Raw genomic sequence first — 20830 nt, forward strand, 5'->3', positions numbered from 1 at the left:
TCTTTCCTTTTTCCTCAGTTTTTTTTTTGGTGAAAGATGCTGTTTCTGTCCCAGCCACTATACCTCAGACTTCCTGTCCCAAGACGCACTTAATCTTTAGCCTTGTTGTAGTGTACTGTCCAACTGAAGTTGACAGCACTCTGGCTATCAGCAACCAATATGCCTCTTATTAGTAGGTATCTACTTAATAATTTACAGCACATAAGCCTAGTAATGGAAGCACTGGAAAGAAAATGTACTAAGAAAATCGGTGTATTCTTATCCTTTCAGCAATAAATTTCCTTCTGTGTTTACTTGAAGAGAGTACTGTGAGACTCCCAAGTACCAGGCTTACGACTTCCCACACCAGTGCAGTTATATGTCATAATGTATACCATTTGTAAGAATTTTATATGTTTAGCAAGTATTTAGCACTTCAGATATAAAGCAGCGTGAGGGAGTCATGCACAGAAAGGACAAGAGGACTGCTGAATCTATGGCTGGCTGCTTGAGTACATTAATTATCTGTGCCTGGGTGGCTATTTGCTTGAATAAGAGGGGCACATTCATGTTTGCATGGAATTAAATACAAAAACTTTAGAAATCTGGCTTCTAATCTATAACAAAATCTATTAATAACAGACCACGCTTAGCACTGCTGAGTCTAGTGCAGACGGGGATGCGTGAAAAAGAGAAACTTGAACAAAAGCAAGAGTTACAATAAGTGGGGGAAGGAGCATACAAAGTGACAGAACTAAACCCAGCTGTTCTAGGCTTATGTCACTGTTACACCTTAGTCATCTATGTTACCATTTGTCATTTCAAGTGTCTTGTTTATCTTACATTGCATGTGTTTTGTTCTCATTTTGTTCTGGTTTGTTTTGTTGCTCCTAAAAAAAGCATGCAGGTGAAAAATATTTATGATAATGAAACATACTGACAGTTTTTCTCAATATTATTTAATACTAATCTTTCCCCCCCCGCCCCAGACCCTTAAAAAAACTCCAGCAACCTACCAATTTGTTAACTTCCCCTCCCCACCCTGGTCTGAGCAAATTTGGAAGGACACGTTGTGTTACATTATCAAAAAATGACAACTAGCTATAAAGAACTATATATCTTTTTAATGATGAAAGGGTTATAATGAGAATTGATGAAATGAAATTAATGGTAATTTAAAATAATGCAGTCATTCTGATAATGGTAGTGGCAAGGTTGTAACAGTGCAGTGCTGGTTTTGTACAAGCTGAAGGGGATTAATTTTTGTTGGAGGCCAAGAGGCTTTGCCGTGAGAGGCTACCATTGGTTGCATGTTTGTGGAAAACATCTTGTGTGAAACTTCTGGAAGTGATAAATAGCTCAGTTAGAAGTAAGCCGAACATTTATGCTATGACCAGCTTCTGGAAGCAAATTGTGGTGCAATTATAGATGTTGTTGCAATTGCATGCAAGCAGCTTTAAGTAGTGATTGCTGCTTGGTTTCCAGGTCTTGCCACCATCAGTTAAGGCAGGGTAACCTAGAACTGCTTCTCACTTCTAGAGTTTAAAACTTCTCTGCTGGTACTACTAGTCAAGGTATTATAAGCAGATCTGTTGCTTAAAAATGGATTAAAAGCATACAGTTCCTGTGTTTTATTTGTAGGATAACTGGTAACTTTTCTTACATAGTTGAAGTTTGACTAGCAAATACTTGTGTCTACTGTCTAGATACCCTGTTGTTAAGATAGTTTGAAAGACCACCTGGCAGCTAAAATCTCATGTTAGTATAAGGCATAGCTTGAATTTTTAGAAGTTGAATTATATCTGTATTTCCTTTTCTTTATGTATCTGGTCAGCTGTACATATCAGAAATCTGTAGTCAAGCGAAATCCAAAATGTACCACTTAGCCTGAGAAGAATACACCTTCTAGCCTACTCTCTCCTTCCCAGCCCACAAAAGATTCAGAAGACTCTCAAAACTTGGTATTAGGGTATTTTAAATTTAGTGTTCTCACATTGACTGAGGGCTCAATTAGGACAGGTACTAGAGTATCAGGAATACTCTGGAGAACAGATGCAGGAGGAAATCAAATCGGTCAACCCAACAAAGTTTATGCCTTGTCCCAGATTTTCTAAATGTGTTTGTGGTCTTTAATCTTGTATCACAGTTTGTATAGTCTGTCAGGTGAAAAACATCATCGGTAATCTTAAAAGCCATCCCCCTGCAGGAAGTGAGTGCTGCATCCCAGCTTACACGCTCCAAATAAGCACAGATCCTGCAGCAGAAACAGTAAAACCAAGAGACCAGTCATCCCAGGATTTGAAGCTGCCTGGAGCACAAACAGGAATCAGTAGTTCAACAGAATGTGCTACAAAATAATGTGTTGTTTTCTTGAGGGTTTTTCTTGTTTGTTTTTCTACCAGGAGTGACATAATTAAATTACAAGTGAGTGCCAGAAAAGTTTATTTTAGACTTGTATAGGATAAACTATTTTTTTTTTTTTTTTGCTAAAGAGGCAACAAAACTAAGGTTCAAATAAGAAAAAGTTTTTCTTTATAATATAATATGATTTAGTAAAAATGATCTCTATGTGCCTTCAGATGGCTTAGCTTTTGCCCCAGAGATCAGTTCCATTGGCAATATAATAGCAGTCTGTTACATTTTTATTATTTTTTAAGTGAAAGTGCCGTGCTTGGATATTTATAAAAAAAGCAATTACCTAATGTGAGAACTGGTCAATAGAAGGGGCAAAGGCCAGGTGGGAGTGTGGAAATGACAGAGTGAGAAAATAACCTGTGAGATATTGGGGGGTGGACAGATTGTGATTGAATTCCAGCTGCTTTCAACAAGTTACTGCTTGTCAGCTGCGCTGCAGTAAATGACCATGTGCATGTATTATGTCCACCTCTGTTGGAGGGTAGAACATGTTAATCTGAACTTCATAGAATGGACTAGTGCCCTTAATCAAAATTATTTGAGTGGCAGAATTGACATGGATGCAGTACTGCGTGCACTAGGCTTATAGAGAAATAGAGGCATAGTAGCCAGATGGTACATTTGGGTTTGTCTTGACAGGCAGCAGAAGAGCAGAAAGTAGAATTCAGCTCTCCTGAGCTGTTTACTTTTCAGCTTCAAATACTGTAGAAGTTAGCAAGACTTTAGTTTAAAGTCAATATTTTCACAGGTAGGTCCCAAGAATATGCAAATACATCTCCTAGATACGTCATTCACATCTGTGGGGTTTTTACCCAGTGGTTATTTAGGTAGCTATAGTGCAGCATCTTGAAAAAAAAAACAAGACACCTGTGCCAGGATGGAAAGGTATATGTGGCAGAATGCGTAAGCTTGCTGCAGTACACACAGTGGGACCCCAGATTTTTTTTCTTGCACTGATTTAGCTCCAAGGATTTGCTTCAGAGTAACTTAAGAGTGAAGTCTGGCTCTGTGCCTTTTTTAGGAGTGATTTACTAAGATTGCTTTCTGGGTTTGGGGTGGGTGGTTGGTTTGTTTTGCTTTGATTTCTCTTACACTTTATGTTTACATAGTTCTTGCCAGTACGATGTTACTGACAGTGATGTTCATAAAGATGAGACTACAGTTATGGTAATGCCCAGCAGCCCTGTGGTCATGGTCCCTGTCAGTGCTGGAGGCCTGTGTCCAGCCCTGGGGGGGGAGGGGGGAACCTGCTGCCCCTTGCTTTCTCTGGCTTTGAACTTGCACTGCTGTTACGAAATTGCATGGTCTCAGCTGGTGGAATATTTGAACAGAGAGGCGTCTGTTTGTGCTTGTTGAAGTAAGTAAGGAGGGGAAGAGGTCCCATAAGCAATGTGAGGGTACATAAAAGGCATATTGAAGTTTATGATATCTAGATGCCCACCTGGAGAGGAGAGAGCTTAGGAATGAAATTCTGCTTGACTCTGAAATAAGATAAGAGTATAGTAGTGAAAGGATTTAAATGGGGAGGGCAGCTGTTATAGCCCCCAGTTGTACATATTTTATCCTGAGGCACCATTTGGTTTAATAAAATTTAGATCTAAGGCTGTCCTTAACCTATCAGTTTCTTAAGACTTAATTATAAAGGTTATACTTTCAAAGGACAAAAGCATTATTCACTTGTCTGTTCATGTCTTCCAGGTTTATCTTGCAGATTATGGACTTTCCTACAGATATTGTCCCAATGGGAACCACAAACAGTATCAGGAAAATCCTAGGAAGGGCCATAATGGGACAATAGAGTTTACCAGCGTAGATGCCCACAAGGGAGTAGGTAGGTTTCCTTTTTTTATTTCCAAGGAGTGATTTCAGAATGAGTAATCAGGCTGTGTGAGCTGATGTATACAATAAAGTAGTCTCAGGGATTGCTCAGGGTTGATCAGACCCTTGTGTGGTGACCTCCTCTTGTACCTGGGAATGCTTCTTCAGGGCTGGAGGGGAAGGGAGGCAGCATGGTTAAAGCTGAAAGGCTGCTGCATGTGTGGTACTGGAAGATGAACCAAGACACCCTAAGAAGAGCTTGCCATTAAACTTCGTTGGTTCATGCTGGGAGTACTGGTTTGTGTGTGCTGTACTCTGTAGACAGTCAGACGTAGTATTTGTTAATGTTGCATTGTCAAGGAAAAGTGTTTTGAGTCTGCTCTGTCCTTTCGGGAGAGCTGTGTCTCAGTGTCACCATCTGTGTTATGAGGGGATATTTCAAGATGACATTCCTTCTGCAAGGAGAAAAACTTTTTTTGAAGCCATAAAGTGTTAACTTTTTGAAATCTTTTTCCAGTAGCCTTTCATATATCTTACTTACTTAAACTCACTTTGATGGTATTGGAAACACATTTGCAGGTAAATTACATACATAGTCCTTTTATTGGATATTGATTGTACTGCCTTGCATTCCAAGGCAGACTTAATTCAACAATTCCCTAATTAGTTAAAGTCATAACCTATGTCTTGTATTCATTTACCATTAATTAAACCTTAGCTGTTTATTACACTGCAGTCCAAATCCAATAGCAGACCCATAGAGCCATGGAAAAGGGAATGGGAGGTCAATATTGAAAATATATGGTGCAAAGTCTCACTGATGGCTGCATTGTTCGCAATCAATGTGGTCAATGCAACACAACTTTCTTACTTGCTATGTCAGCAAGACAAAAAGTCAATTCTAATGTTATGCTAGTGAAAAAAATGGTGATTATTGAAAAACTTTGACTCTTGCTACAAAACAGTGTTTTTGTTAACTTTTCTTTCCTTTGTTCCCCCCACCCCCACTCCCAAGATCTTCTAAAATAAAAGGAATGGTTTTCTGCTGCCAGATTTGCTAGGATCACAGTGTGACAAGCAGTAACTGTAGAAATTTGTGCTTGTTAATGGCTGCTGAACTGTTACCTTAAACTAATACTTTCTAACGAGTTTTATTTGGCACAAACAACTGTATATTATTGCTTTTTCTATTAAAAGGACCATTGACCATGTAATGTAGAGGGTCTTGATAATTTGCCGGTGCTGTTAAAACCTGCAATCGTTTAACTCTGGTCATTAGAAAAAATGAAATAAGACTGTCAAGTATTTGCCACTAAGACAATTGCACAATTTCACCTGCTAAAAAATACTTTGTGATGAAGAAGACATCTGTTTTAGACTCGTTTAGCCCTCCCAAGCATACAGTGCATTTTCTGGAGATGTAACTCTGGCTGCTTTTCTCATAGTGTGAGCAGTGTGGCTGTATACTAGTATTTTATGTGGATGCTGTTTGAAGAACAGGTGGAAGCTGGAATATCTGAGATACGGCAGTTGGACAGTTATAGCAGCTAGTTTGTCTCGTGGGGAGGTGTCGGTAGGTATGTGATTACAGGATAGAGAATTTCTTTTATTTGAAAGAGTAGGGAAATTTTACAGACTTGGGTGTCAAAAGGTTTGCACATGCAAGTGTGAGTTATGTCTTTATCTTTTGCATTCTGTGGGTTAGATCACTCCCTCAAGTAGCTAAAGCCATGATGGAATTGGTAAAAAGTGGAGGACTCCAGAAAATAAAATAATAAAAAGGACATTTGGAGGGAGCTTACCCCCATCATACATTTGAAAATATTTTGCTAGTTAATAGCTGCAAACAAAACCTGCAGATTTTTCTGATGCTTCCACCAGAAAAGCCTGCAGTGTGATACCTGGCATGTTCCATAGAATCCAAATTATTCACATGGAATGTCTCAGCTCTAACCTTGTAACAGCCTGAATCCATTAAGGTCAAATTACCAGTTTCCCATTTGCAGCAGGTCTCTCAGCATCCCAGGGAAAATATGCGTCTGCAGCAACTTCTGCTGGAGATTGCACAGATCCATATGGCAGGTGGTTTCCTTCTTTTTGTCTCTTGTTGTGAGGTTTAGAGTTGCGGAGATGTTTCCAACATTGAGGCAAAGGGGTCCTTTACTCAACAATCTCCTGTACTCCTGTCTCAAGAGTGAGTCTCAGCACAGCCTCACGTACCAAGTGAGGTGGAGTTGTTCTTTTGAAAAGTGTTTAAAGGCCGTTTCACTGCTGGCAAATGAAAGCTGTGTAGACAGCCTTCATTCCAGAGTTACCTGTTTTTTTCAAGGTGAAATATTTGTTTCAATGCTTTTGGAATATAGTTCCAATTTTTAAATGTTATTTTATATAAATGAGGTCCTTTCCAGAGGGCATTTCCTGAGTATACATAGCAACATAAATACGTTTCAGACCTCAAAACCCTAAATAGTACCAGTTGCTGCATTCAGATAGATAAATGAGAACATTCTGGCTTGCTCTGCTTTTATTCAGTAAGCATCCACTGAAGTTATATAGCAATTTGAGGTACATGCTGAAACTTAAAACAAAATGTCAAAAGGGCCTCTTGGCAATGCTTAAAGCTGATAACCTCTGTGCAGAAAGCCAATCAGATGCTGCAACTTCCCACTAATTCAAATCAACACTGGTGTTTCCCCAGTGGAATCCAGCAATTAACCCAGCTGCATGCCTCGTTGTTCCCCAAGCTTTCCATGGAGTTCATCAGGTGCAGAGGTTATGCAGTCTGCTGAGATCCAGAAAGTTTCCTACCAGTGGCCAGTGTGTGGTGACACTTCTGTATCGTAGAATTAGTCTGTATTCTTCTGACACCCTCTGGTATGGGCTGAGTTGGATGTGCCATTCCTGTGGCAGCTTGTGGCGAATCTCTGCCTTCAAACAAGTAACTTTCACAGAATCATAAAATCATACTCTAGAGCATGCAGTGTAGACTGGTGGTGCTGGTGGCTTTAACTTTGTGCTGGAACTGAAAGAAATTTCCTCTGAGCTGGGGAGAGCTGGGAGCAGATGCCCTGCCTTCTGTCTCAGCTCTTCACACTGGTTTTGTCTTTAGTTTTGCATGACTCGCTTGTGCTCTGCCTGATGTATGACCCCATAGGTTGTCCCTTCTGTGCCACAATGCTACCTGCAGGCTTCCAGACTTCTCGGGTGTTCACAAGTGTTCATCACGACTCCACTTACACCCCCTGCTCTGTGTGTAGAGTTTGCTTTGAACGAAGTCAGACCCGAGTTGGGCTTTGCCACAGGATCTGGCCCACATCATCAGCACTCCTGTGTTTAGTGGCTGGATCTCATTGCAACCAGCATGTAGGGTTTTTCAATTTCAAACCTTTTTTTTAATGCAAATTTCATGTGGCACAACTGCTCTGTTAGTTGTAGTGTAGTATTTGAGTGTATTCATTGTATTCCTTTTTAAAGACCATACTGTATAAACAGTATTACATTTTTGCTTGTTGATTGATAATTAAAGAGAATTATATCTGCACCCGGTGTACATTTAAAAAATTGTTACATGGTGTTAAAAAGTAATATTTGGATCAATGCCTTCTATGGATTTTTGGAGATTTTCTACTCACTGAGGCATACAGTCAATACCTAATTTCTCTGGAGATATACTGCGCTTAACATATTGAGTTTTTTTTAAATACTCCAGTCCTGTGCATTGAGTGTGTAAGAGCAGTTTTAATTTGCTATCATTGATGAACATAAGAGTATGAACTGTCTGTGTAGAATTCCCTCCAGCATACATTTGTATTTGCCATAGATTTCAAGATAACTCTCCTCTTTCTTTTAAAAACATTTCACAGTAACTATTAGCAATTTTGCCATCTCTCACCTTGGGTAGGAGGCCTACAGAAATCCTTGCAGAACTTATATCTGCATCTGGAATAGTAAAAACTGCCTAAGACAGTACTGGTGACTTGTGACAAGCTTAAGGGTGAGTAAAACATCTGATGATGTTTGCCTCAATTAGGCCCTCTGGTTGTCGCTTTTTTGTAGCTGGTGAATATGTTTTGTCTGAGCTGGTTTCATCAAGCAAAAGTGTGCTTATTTTCATCTCCTGTGTGGAGGTAGGCAGCTACATATTTTAGTAATATTTTAGCCAGTTCTTTGTGCCCCCCACGTTGGGTTATTGCAGCATGTGCTCCTTGAGGTCCATCCTAAAGCTTGTGCACTGTTTGGTCAGGGCAATGCAGGCATCAGGCTGATTGTAGGGAAATCTCTGCACTTCTGTTTTCCACACTGCTCTGATGGAAGTGTTGCTGTTTGATATTAAAAACATAGCTCAATGCTTGTCCATTTTCCCTTTTCTTTTGCATGCAGGGGTTGACTAAAATATATGCAGGGTTCATTTTGTGAGGAAGGATATAAACACGTATGCTTGGAAACATATTCTTTCTGAGCCTGTGTGGCTTCCAGAGAACAGAGCTCTAAATGGCTCTGGATTCAGAGACTGATTTGGCGTCTGTCCATATATAGTTAGGAATCAGAGGGAGCCTGCTGGATTTTTTAGTTGGTCAAATTAATTATTGATTTGCTGCAGTTTGGTATGTGTTCTCAAAGACTCTGTGCAGGACAAATTGTAAATCCTAAAAACTAAAGGAATATGTAACTGGTCTGGCAAAAAATGGGTGAAACTTTGCAGTGTGAAATAAAGTGTTTTAGCTTCTGAGTGTTGGATTAGAAATATGTGGCCAGCGGAAGAGGAAGCTGGAGGTCATTGTACATGAAAGAAGTCAGGCTTTAGCAAGGAAAAGATTCCTATAACTGCCTCCTTAAGCTTATTCTTCCAAGAATGTCCAGAAGCAGCAAAATAAGATGATGAGCATCACAACTGATGAGTGTGGCTGGGAATTGGCTGTTTAATTTTGGCTCTTATTCTCTACATCAGGAATTCAGAAAACTAATGAATCTCACAGCTGCTTGTCAGCCCCTCACCTTTGTAATTTTTTTCTGCCACACAGATGTGAAAGAGGAGTAAAACTTCCTGTCCCTACTCTCCTGCTACACGTTCTCCTTACTGCAAGCTTGGAACTTTTAAACTTCTGACCAGGTACTTGCATCTCTTGCCACCACCATTTTATCTCCCACCCAGATCTTGTGGTGAAGTTCCCTTGCAGCTTCCAGCTTTCCCACAACATAAACATCTCTCCACAACCCTCTTTCTTTCAGCACATCCTGTTTCACCAATCTTAATCATTATTCACTCTCTGTCCATGATTAGGGGATAATCCTGCTGCTGACTGCAGTTTTCTATTATGGATGCAGCAGAGCAGCTGCAAAACCAAGAAGGCTCTTTAGTTAGATCCTGCGGTCAGTGGACGTGTGGATCTGCTTGTTTGGAAGTTGCTGTGCACATGCCTGCACATTAGACTGTTGAGATTGTCCAGGAGAGCTCTGCCATTTTGAAGAGCTTTGAGGATCACAGTTTGGGAGCTTCTGGCATGCAAGACCTGCTGGCTCACAGTGTGCCCGTTAGCTTGGCTGTGGCAGGAGAACAACTGTAGTGTTGCTGCTTTTGTGGGTCTTGAAGTGAGTTACTCAACTGCTGCACTGAGACTTCATACCGTAACTGACGGGACAGTGCTGGTCACCAGCTTTGATCCTGCCTTTGAGGGGATGTGAGCCTCAGACTGTGAGGCTGATATTGGCAGCATGGCACCTCTGTGGCCACCCAAGGCGAGGACAGCACTGGAGAAAACAAGGTTGTATCTCCTTATGAACAACTACGGGAACTCCTGCCAGCTCTGGTGAATATTTTGTGCCCATCAGCCATATGATCAGTGAAGTGTATAGCTGCAGGATCTGAGTTTAGGAGAGACACTATAGCTGGCAGAGGAAAAGTTGCTCATTGCTGTGTCCCAGAGTGAATTCTCTGGAAGAGTTGTAGCACAGTTGTGGTGACACTATGTTTGCTCTGGATTTATTTTGCTTTCCAGTGTTCTGTGGTGGTGATTATTGTCATTGAGTACCTCAGCAAACTAACAGTAAAGAACTGTACATGAGGAGAGAGGTTGTTTCCGGCTTCTGCTTCAGTTGCCCTACCCAGGACTGCATAACTCTGTACAGAATGGCTTCTAACCATTGAAATTTACCAAACTTTTAAAATTTAACTATATTCATCTAATCTTTTCCTGTAGCCACCCACTCATTGAGTTAGTCACTAATGGGCTGCAGTGAACTGCTCAGACCAGTACCTTGGGGAATGAATACTTGATTATTAGGTTTTTTGGGTCTTTTCCTGCCCCTATTACAGGCACTGATTTTTGACAAGTCTTGTTGGTTTTTTTTACAATCATCTCGAGTTTAAAAGTTATGTCACTTTTAGTTCACTTCTTACAAAATTTTGATGACACATTTTTAACATAATTATATTTCTCCATGGTCATGTTAACAATCTTTTCCTTTATTTGTTTGTGAATTAACATGAATCTCTATGCTGTAATGCCAGTGAGATTCAGAGGTTCCACTGCATGTAGATGCAGTATGAGCTACTAAAATGATCCTTTTTATGAAAAGCTTCCAATCTAAAGAGACATTATTGGTAAAATTATAATGTAACAGTGCTAATTAAAAATAATAGAAGAACATTTCACATGTCACTTAATAGCTGCCTAGATCTTTACAAAAGGCTTGAGAAATTTAGCTTAATAATGGCCATAGAGGAAAACTTCCCTTTTCACGTGGGTTTCAGCTGAATTCTTGGGAGCAATGTAGTTTTGAGAGCATATTGTAGCTGGTGTGATATCATTTATGTTCTTTTTTGAAATAATAGTCTGAATATAAATTAGGGCTCATGTAGCTACCAAATCCAGTATACAGACATACATAATATATTTTCTTCTTGAGGTGAATTGCTTCAGTTACGTTATTCTGTGTTGTCATTGAACCCTGTGACTGCATGTTGAGTATATGTTTGTGATGTATATAAAACTTCTTATGGCCTGACTCTGTTTTCATTTACATGGTTGTTAATTCATTAAATTCAGTGGAGTTGTTCCTGATTTATCTTGGCAGGAATGAGGACAGAATCAGGCCTTAAATCTTCAAAATTAAAAAATTAAGCTATAAAAATACTGCTAAATAAAGAATCGCCAACATATTCCCATTAAATAATATTTCATATGAGACTAAAATAATAATAAAACAATTTCTGGTTAATAGAAAAGCAGGAATCAAATACCTATTAAAAAAGAAAGGAAAAAAACCCCAAGATTTTAGTCTACAGAGAAGTAAGATAATTTGATTTAAATAAGTACTATTTTGAATATATACTCTTGTAACAGTGACAGGTTACCAAGCAGCATTGTTTTATTTTGCATGGCTTTCACATTTTAAATGAAGCCAGATTGACTCCTCTCAGTTGACGTTTATCAAGAATTCTTTTAATCTCCAATTGTGTGAGGAAATTTATTTCTGCAAGTAAATATATAGTTGAAATTTATGTATTAGTGCTGTATTTGGGGTGAAAATATAATAATTTCATTGTTCATAGATAGTATTAATTCATTAAAGATTAGTTAGTGAAATAATTTTTTTTAAAGGATCTAAATTATTTTAAAAGTTGTGGAAGTTATCACTTCTACTGAGCTGACAAGGGAGCAGAGAGAGAATAAGCTACTACAGTAAAATAGTCAAATGATGACATTTTCATGTGGTTCTATGAAAAGCACATGTAAATATCTGTGTAGTAACACTTGCAGTGACCTGGGAGATAAAGTGAACTGGGAGTTTACTATCTCTCTGTAAAACATTTCCCCTTCTATTTTTCAGTGATGTATGGCTTAGTTACATATACCTTTTTCTCCCCCCCCCCCCCCCCCGACTCCCCAGCTGACTGCTCTGGCTTTAGGGGAAGGTATTAATAAAGTTGTCACTGTTTGTGGTGGCTTTTCCCTAACCTTAGTCAGGAAATGGCTGGAAGATCTCCATATGAGTGAGAAGGTAGTTAGTTAGTCATGGCCAAACTGTTAACTGTGAAGTAAACTTTACTCTCTGGGGACTGCTTTGTCAGAAACTTAGTTATCTTAGCTACCTTCTGAAATAGAATTGGTTGCATTATTTACAGATTCCTATCAATAAGTCCCTCAGTGGAAAAAAAAATTGTGCATTTTAATTTTGACAGCTTTTCTCAGAAGGCCACTTTCTGTAGCCCATCTTATAGAAACAGGTGCCAGAAGAGCGTAGTGTGAAAATTAGAGGATCTGCAATAAAAAATGCTGGTTTATATGGTTGTAATCTGGAATTGCCATAATGGAAAAAGGAGTTGTGAACACGTGTATGAATGGAATTGTTCCACAGTTAACAGCAGATTTATGGCTGAAGAAATCACTACAGAACAGCAAGTGGTAGAGCTTGTGTTTTTATTTTAATATGAGAGCCAAGTCTTGCATTAGGATGTTGCTGAATCTACTGCAGAAAATAAACGACACCCAAGGGGTAGTGTAGTTTCAGATAGATTGAAGGGCCTTTAATAATCCCGTAGTCTAATAGCAGTTAAAATAGAGAATGTAGAGAATAATCTTCTGCTTTTACAATAATGTGTGTAGGGTAACAAGAGACAGTTATGATGTGTTGGCACCGTAGCTTTTAGCAGATGACTTTTTAAATTAAAAGGTAAGTTTGCTGAGTGACTTTCTGGAATTTATTTAATGAAGGCCCATAAAATACGATATCTGTTTACAGCTGGATTAGCAGCACTATGCTCAACTACTAGGCTTTACCCTAGACAAAAAGTTCTGAACAAATCCAAAATCTTTCATTGCTGGAAAGTGCAAATTAATTTTGGAAAGCATAAATCGGTAACTTCTACATCTGTCTTTCTTTAATCAGGATTAACAGTTTCTGGTTTTGCAGATTCCATGTGGTCTTGACTTGCAAACTATAGTCTGCAAGTCAAATGTGTGCAAAGAAATACTGCAGCAATCCAGCTTGTTCAGTTTTTTCAAGTTTTATTTCCTCTGACTAGCAGCAAGCAATAGCAATTCTATTAGTATTGCATTCACCCCCGCTGCTCTTGGAAAAGTCAATCTATAGATTAAACTTCAGTTACCTGTTTTTCTGCATAAAAGATATTTGGATGGGGTTAATTTTTTATTTAATTGTATCTGCTGTGTTTGTCTTCGGTAGTTTGTGTACCTGGGGTGTGCAGAGTGAGAGTATGTTGTTCCTGAAATAATTCCTTTTTGGAAGCAGTAGTGGTGAGTTTACACAGGACTTGCTAAACAGCAAGTGTATTTTAGCTTGTGCTACGACTTTCTAAACAGCTTGTGGTACTTGTAAGCAGACAGCTCTGCTGCCTAAGTGTACACTAGGTGGCAGTTTTGTCATATCTTCCAAGTCCAAATACCTCAGCAGGAGAACAGGAAAGGCCATCAGTGTTTAGTCTGCACTCACAGGGTCCCTGCATGACCAATGTGGACCCCATGGACTTCCTGGAACATGTGTTAGCAATTTAGCAGCAGACATTTATTTCTTTGTTTTACTGCTTGGCTCTTTGAGAAAGTGTTGGTACTCAGTTATGGGCTGTCTGGATCATGTCAGAGGCCATGGGGATCAAGTCCATGTGACAGGCCAGACTGAGGAAGGATGAAGTTGGAGGAGGTGAGGAAACTGACCCTTACTTCAACAGTAACAAGTCACTGCCTGTCTGTAGACTGTGGCCAAATACCGGGCTGTTTTGGGTCTAATACAGCTGAATAAACAAAACACTTTGCCCATTTGGCTTTTTCATATTTCATCAACAGTAGTTCAATCAGAGTATTTTCTGTTTCCTAAGAAGAGGTTCTTATTCTTCACCCTTCTTTTTTTTTTTTTTTCTCTTTGCCCCCCTCTCTCCCCAATTTTTAGCCCCATCCAGACGAGGTGACCTTGAAATCCTTGGCTACTGCATGCTGCAATGGATATGTGGGAAGCTGCCTTGGGAACAGAACTTGAAGGACCCTGTAGCTGTCCAGACTGCGAAAACAAAGTAAAAATTAAACGACACACACATGAACACACATGCAAACCACCCTGGAACATCCTCATTACTTAACAGATCTGAAGACGACAGCTTTACATCCTGTAGAGCAGCAACTTAAGAGCAAGCGAAAACAATTTTCTTTAATCAAGAGGTGTTAGAAGCAGTTAAAAACGTGAACTGTGTGCATATATACCCTCTTCCACATGTTTATGTATGTACTACTGTAGATATGTGCTAAATGCAGGCTCGCAGTACACAGTCATTTTGTTAGCTGTGTATTTTTAGTACTCTTTTTTTAAAGAAAACATTTTTTTAATTAGTGCAGGCTGTATTGCACATACAGAAGGTTGTTGTGTGTTTCTGTTAAACTTCATGCATGCTTTGTAGGGACTGTAGTACAAACATCTCTTGGAAGTTTTTCCACATGTGCATTCAATTTATTTAACTTTCTATATATACCATTTCTCAGATGCTTTTATGTAGGTTTTTAACGTTATATAAGCCTATTACCGTTACAAACAATTAAATACCAAAATACTAAAGAACTTGATTAACATCTTTTCTTTTTCCCAGTGTGACTCATTTAGAGCTTACTAAAGCAACAGTGTGTTAGTGTTTTCTTTCTCTGCTTTCACAGTTGAGACTTGAGATAGTTAATTGCATGTGGTCCAGTGTAGCCCGTAGAAGGCTGTACAGGGGAGTAGTTACCCATAAATGTACCAACACAATTGGAGAAGGCAGCAAACTTTTAAGTAGGGCAAGTCACAACAGAGGTACACAATAGGGATAGCTGAGCCACAGAAATCAATCTGCAAATTCGCTGTGGCATTGGCTCTCAACAGAGAAAAAGGTTAGCCTGCAGACTGAGGATAATGCAGATTACATCTGTAAATGTTGACATCGCACGTTAGGTTTAATATTTCTCCTTCAGACGTTCTGATCATTACACAACCCCCTGCAAGGTAACACTTATACAATTCAATGTTAAATCAATTTAATCAATCAAGCTTCTCCTCTAATTCTTCCCTTGCAGTTAACCCTTGGATTGCTGGCATTGTTGGGATGCCCAGCAAAGAGATGCTTAGAGGAAATGCACAGAAAATAATACAGATTCCATTTTTCCAGAATTTCCTGTTAGTCTAATAAATTGCATTCTTGGTGTTAGGTAACTTGCCCAGGTCATCTCTTCTATTTATTGTGGTTTTCAGTGTCTACACTGTTTTAAAAGGCCAGAAATATGTGCATGTCCACTTGATTCTAAGTTATTAATAAGCACATTACCAGCAGACTTAAATCACTTCTGAGCATGCCTGTCCTCTGTTGTGGCGTCTGTGTGATGGAGAGGAGAAAGGAGCTGGCCCTGGAAGGTGTGGTGCAGTTGAAAGGCAGGGGCCAGGACAGGACCTCAAGCTTTGTTGTTCACTAGTTGTCTCATCCTGACATCCCTCCACTTTCCTCCCGCTAATTCTGAGGCAACTGTGCCAGAGTGCTGGGCATTGGTACGGGGATATTTAAGGTGTATTCAAGTTTAGAAACTTTCATGCTGTGCCATAATTGGAGGAATTCTAATTAAAGTTGAAGCTAGGCTACAGGTTTCATTTCCTCAAAATTGAAACCCCTTTATCTTGATACTAAACAGCAAATTATAGACTTGAAGGTTATTAGCCTGTGTATCCCAACATTATGCATTTGAGAACATCTCTTGTTAGCCATTGGTGGACCTTTATGGCTCCTTTAAACAAACAAACAACAACAAAAAAAAGGGATCCCTTAAGAGTATTAACAGGTTGATTAAAGTAACAGATTTCACTCAGAGCAAGGGGGCTTGTGCAGCTGCAGGTTACTAGAGGTGCTGGAAGTCATCCTGGATTCATGCCTGCACAAAGATGAGAGCTGGTGCTGCTTTATCTGTTTTTAGGGTATGATTGATTCGCATCTCCAGTGTCCTTTACTGTTTCTAGGTGGATAGAAAGTACAACCATGACCCTGCCCTTCAGTTTATGAAGTGCATGGGACTCTCCCCTTTTGTGCCCGCTTGTAAGTGACAGCTATCATCCAGCTGCCCCTCTACTACATGGCAGAAAGAACCTGATGCTAAATGTCTAGTAGGCAGACCGGAACTGCTTCTTAAATTCCAAAATAGAGATATTAGACATTAAACTGAAATCAGAACAAAACATATCAGCTCAAAGGATTTTTCTTTCTAGAAAGTTAAAAACATCTGCACAGATAAACTTAATGTTAAAGTGCAGTCGTAGGTGTAAGCCTGGTCTTGCCGAAATCAGCAGTATCCAAAGAGTTAAAAATGTAGCTAGTAAGAGATTTTGTTTTAAAAGCAGCACTGTGAATCATTAGCTATCCTGGAGGTCCACTCTGTTTGGAATTGAGACTTGCTGTCTTCTTAAATCCCAAATGAAGAATTACCTGTTACAAACCCACATTAAATTGTTGTACTCTCATGTTGTTTCAGACTTATGGATGAGCTCCCAGATTCAGTGATGGAATTGAATTCTTCTGGAAGCAGCTGTAGTAAGTGTGTATACAATATGTACCATGTAGCTCTTTAGTCCATTACAAAAAATACTTAAATGTCTTAGTCTGTTTGGGCAAAGCAGTATAAAAGCAACAAAAATTTAACAAAGCCTTCAATTTAAAATCCTAAATGTAATTGCAAAGTTTTACACCTTAAGGTAGATGACTTCAGCAGGTTTGAGTCTGTGCAGTATTACGAGGCTCTGGTCTTACGGCAAGCTAGTGTGCAAGCAGAGGTCATCCTTGAATCAACCTGTTAGAATAAAGGCCGGAGGAACCACTCTTACACATTCCTGTCCAGCAGCAGAATTCAGCATGTAAGATCTGTGTGTAGCTGGTAACATAGCAGTTGTATAGTATTCATTGTTAGATTGTCTGTCACGTTCATTAATTTAGGGTGCAATTTAATGAAACTAATATTTCTGACTTCAGTGGAACTCAATCAGGCCCTTCATGTACCAGCTTATTGTATTTGAAGCATTTTTAGCTCAAAGGCTCCTTTACTGCAAGAGGAAAAGGTAAATTTCTGGATGCTGTCCAATGTTGGTCACTGCTGTAAATGACTCTTGGTGCTTACTGATACAGGATACTTGGAAAACTTAATACTTTCATTGCAAAACTATTTTTTTCTGCTGCTTTTCTGCATTAACGCATAAACAAGCACTAAAAAGATTATATAGATGTGGAGGGGCAAATTTTCAGCCCTGGCTTGTGGTGGTACCAAAATCTTGATCAGTCTCATATGTGCTGGATGCCATCGAGTGGCATAAAGGATCTTCACCATATGTAATGCAAGGTGTTCGGGAGCTGTGACTGTCTTAAAAACAGAAGTAGCTGTTAGTATGGAAATAGTAAGCAACTGTCTGCAAAAGGTGTAGTGTTTCGTATGCAGATTTTGAAAAAGCAAACAAATGGACAGTTTGTCTTGTCATATGTTTCTTCCTTCACTGAAGTACAAAAGTAACCCAGTGAAAACACCAAACTTCCTTCAAAGGTCGGTATTCATGTTTGATTTATTCACTTGCTTTCATAACATGTCTGTATTTGAATTATTGGAATGCATCATATGTTACATGAAATATATTACATGATGTGTATATGTATGTAGTAAATCTTTACATCTGGAATTCTACCAGATACAATGTACTTGGGTCTTAACTGAAAGAGAAGTTTGACACCCCCCATGTTTTTCCTGATATAATTATTTCTGCCATTCACTGTTCCCCTGCTTCTAGAACCACTTGATATTAGCAAATATAGCAAATAGCAAATAATATGATAGCAAAATAATGCTGGAGTTAGACTGCTTTAGGCTGTGATTTCAAAAACAGTATTTGTCCAAGTATTAGAAGTAAAAAAAGTTTTTTTCCAGTGAATTCAAAGTATTACACATATATATGCAGATTAAAAGTGTTCTTGACAGTAGTTAATATTTAAAAGGGTATTGTGTTCTACTTCTGTTTTACACAGATCTATCAATATTTGTCAACAAACTCTTTTGATTAATTTTTGTACTTCAATAGCTTCCAGTACTACACAAATTAGCGCACATGCATGACAAGACCTAGGACTTAAGGGTTAGCTTTTCTGTCCAAGTCCATCTTTTCCTTTTCTCATGTCAAAAAGATAAGATACTGTAAGTTCTGTGTTTGAGTGTGTCTTCAGCTGAAATTGTCTCATCCTGTTTGACCGTATAGGATTGGTATCCATTATGGAATTAAATTATTTCTGAAGTTCTAGGACTGCACCAAGTGAAATCTACCTTAAAATATACTCCACAGGTGAGATATCCAAGTTTTTGGCATGTGTTTCTGGCTTAGCTTATGATGAGAAGCCAAAGTATCAAGAGCTGAAGAAAATCCTGCTGGATGGACTAGAGTCAAGTGGAACTCGCTATGATGGCCCTCTGGAATTTTCTGCTGCAGCATGTGCGCAAAACCACCGTGCTGCTAAAATCTCCAGAGTAAGTCAGACAGTTGTGGGATCATTTCTGACATCTCCTGCTTGATTGTTGCCTTTTCTTTTGTAGAAGAGGAAATAGTTTAGGATCTCAAAATGAGACCGACACAGCAGTTCTTTTGCCTTAGATACATCATGTTTGTTAATTCCTGTTTCCCCTGGCTTTGCTTAAAAGTGGGATGTCAACCCTTAAGGAGGAAGAACTGTCATGAGTCCTTTTGACCTACAGCCTCTCACTTCAAAGCAGTGGGTCTGTGGAGAATTATTTACTTTCAGGATAATGGGGAAGTCAAGGACTTTGTTCACTAACATCTTGAAGACAAGACTGAATGCCAGGTTTTTCCTTCATTCCAGATAAAAAGCAAAGTTACCTTTATTAGTGAAAGTATTTAATTCATTTTCTCACTTTCAAACTCATCATTTGCCTTTACACTCCTGCAGCCACTAATGTGGAGGAGGTATTATCCTGGGGTTTAACCGTGTTACTGGTATGCACTGTTATGTGATGCACTAACACAGAATGTTAACACTGACAGCTATCATATTCTATGTTCCTTTTGTACTTTTAAGTCTGGAACTATACAGAGTTAATAAAGCCACATTTTAGTAAGTAGAGGCTGAAGTAATTAGCAGTCTTACTGGACTTGCTGGGAAATGTCAGTCCCATCGTACTTCTGCCTCAAAACTCCCTGTATGCAAAAGCCCCGTTTCTGTCTCTGATGTGTGTGCAATAAGGCAGGGTCAGGGTACCATTCATTTTTAATATTTCTGGTGAACTTTGGACCATCACAAGTGTACGTGAGCCAAGAATGCAGGATGCAAACTAATGTGACTGATAGGCTGCTGGATGAATGGTGATTCAAGTATCAGTGCACAGATGGTTCTGATTTGCTGAGTTTTGTAGCTGCTGCATCTGAAGACATAAAATATCCTTCTAGTCATAAATTAGCTCTTTGGAAGCAAAACCTTGGCACCAGAGCTTTACAACCTTCAATTAGTAGGGAAAGAAGTATTTGAATGACTGTGGTATTGACATCTGTGGGCCTGCATAGTAATCATTCCTAATAGAAGAGAATATCTGTTTGAGGGGGTTTTGCATGGCTAATTAACCACCAGTGAGAATATGTAATTTTTTCATGATCTCCTGATTGTCACCTTTCTCTCATGATACAATTACATTTTATTGTAGCAAGTACCTCACAAACCGATTGTCAGCACTATTTACGTATTATGGAAGGCAGAACAAAAGTTCATGTTTAATAAAAAGGCACTGGGTTTTGATCTTGGTAATTACAGCTACTTATTTTAGCAATTGTATTGACTTATCTGGTTTTATAAGTTTTTTTTCTTCTACCAAACCAAAAGTTATTTCAGTGACAATATTCTCTTGCTATGAGAGTGACCACTTCATCCTCGCTAATTTGAGAAGTTGTTGGTTTTTTTTAAAGTTTATGCTATCTTTGGAACAGAATTGAAAGATCAGGTAGCTATTAACTGATCTCCAGCTGATTCTGTTGGATCTCTGGGTCACAAGAGTCTTCGATCTCTTAAGACTTGGGCACTAAATAGTAAATCTATTTTCTTATTGCTTGGCCTAAGATTTGACAGTACACTGGCATAAAAGATGATCCTGAACTTCCAGGCTGTAAAAGCTGCTGTAGCACTTGCTATTTGCAACTGCACAACCCCACTGAAAAATCCATGAATGAGGAGTGTCAGTTACCACCACTCTTGCGTTGTAGGACTAAGCATCATGGTTTTGATGGCCAAGAACAAGATCAGAAAGTGTCTGCATATTACTAAATGTTGGCACCCCTAAGTCACCCCTTCTTCCAAGACATTTTTAATGTTGAATATCTTGCTTTTTGGAACAGTAAGAAACTAGCATTGCTTCAATGATCCCCTCTTTTTTACTTGAGTATGTTTTTTAGCCAGTTCTGCTGCTTATGTGTGCAAGTTTCCTGTAACATTTGCTGTAAAACAGCTGCAGGAAAGAAATTTCTAGGGTTCTTCAAAGGACTTAAGGAGTACTTAAATACAAGTAGAGAGATCAGATAACTGAACTTTCTCTAAATTTATTGCTATTTTCAGAAAATCTGTGTTTTC

The 20830-nt window shown here is 39.0% G+C and overlaps 1 protein-coding gene across 3 annotated transcripts in view; it reads left to right on the forward strand.

Moving 5' to 3' along the window:
• The window catches only part of VRK2 (VRK serine/threonine kinase 2), a 45821-nt gene that overhangs the window by 18887 nt on the left and 6104 nt on the right, over positions 1-20830 (forward strand). For all 3 annotated transcript variants that reach the window (XM_051613603.1, XM_051613602.1, XM_051613604.1), the window contains 4 exons: positions 4093-4225; positions 14119-14239; positions 16704-16762; positions 18547-18728. In XM_051613603.1, coding sequence (XP_051469563.1) covers positions 4093-4225; positions 14119-14239; positions 16704-16762; positions 18547-18728 — 495 coding nt within the window. The remainder of the gene's footprint in view (positions 1-4092; positions 4226-14118; positions 14240-16703; positions 16763-18546; positions 18729-20830) is intronic.

This window comes from Apus apus, chromosome 3, assembly GCF_020740795.1.
Source record: "Apus apus isolate bApuApu2 chromosome 3, bApuApu2.pri.cur, whole genome shotgun sequence".
Taxonomy (NCBI): Eukaryota; Metazoa; Chordata; class Aves; order Apodiformes; family Apodidae; genus Apus; species Apus apus.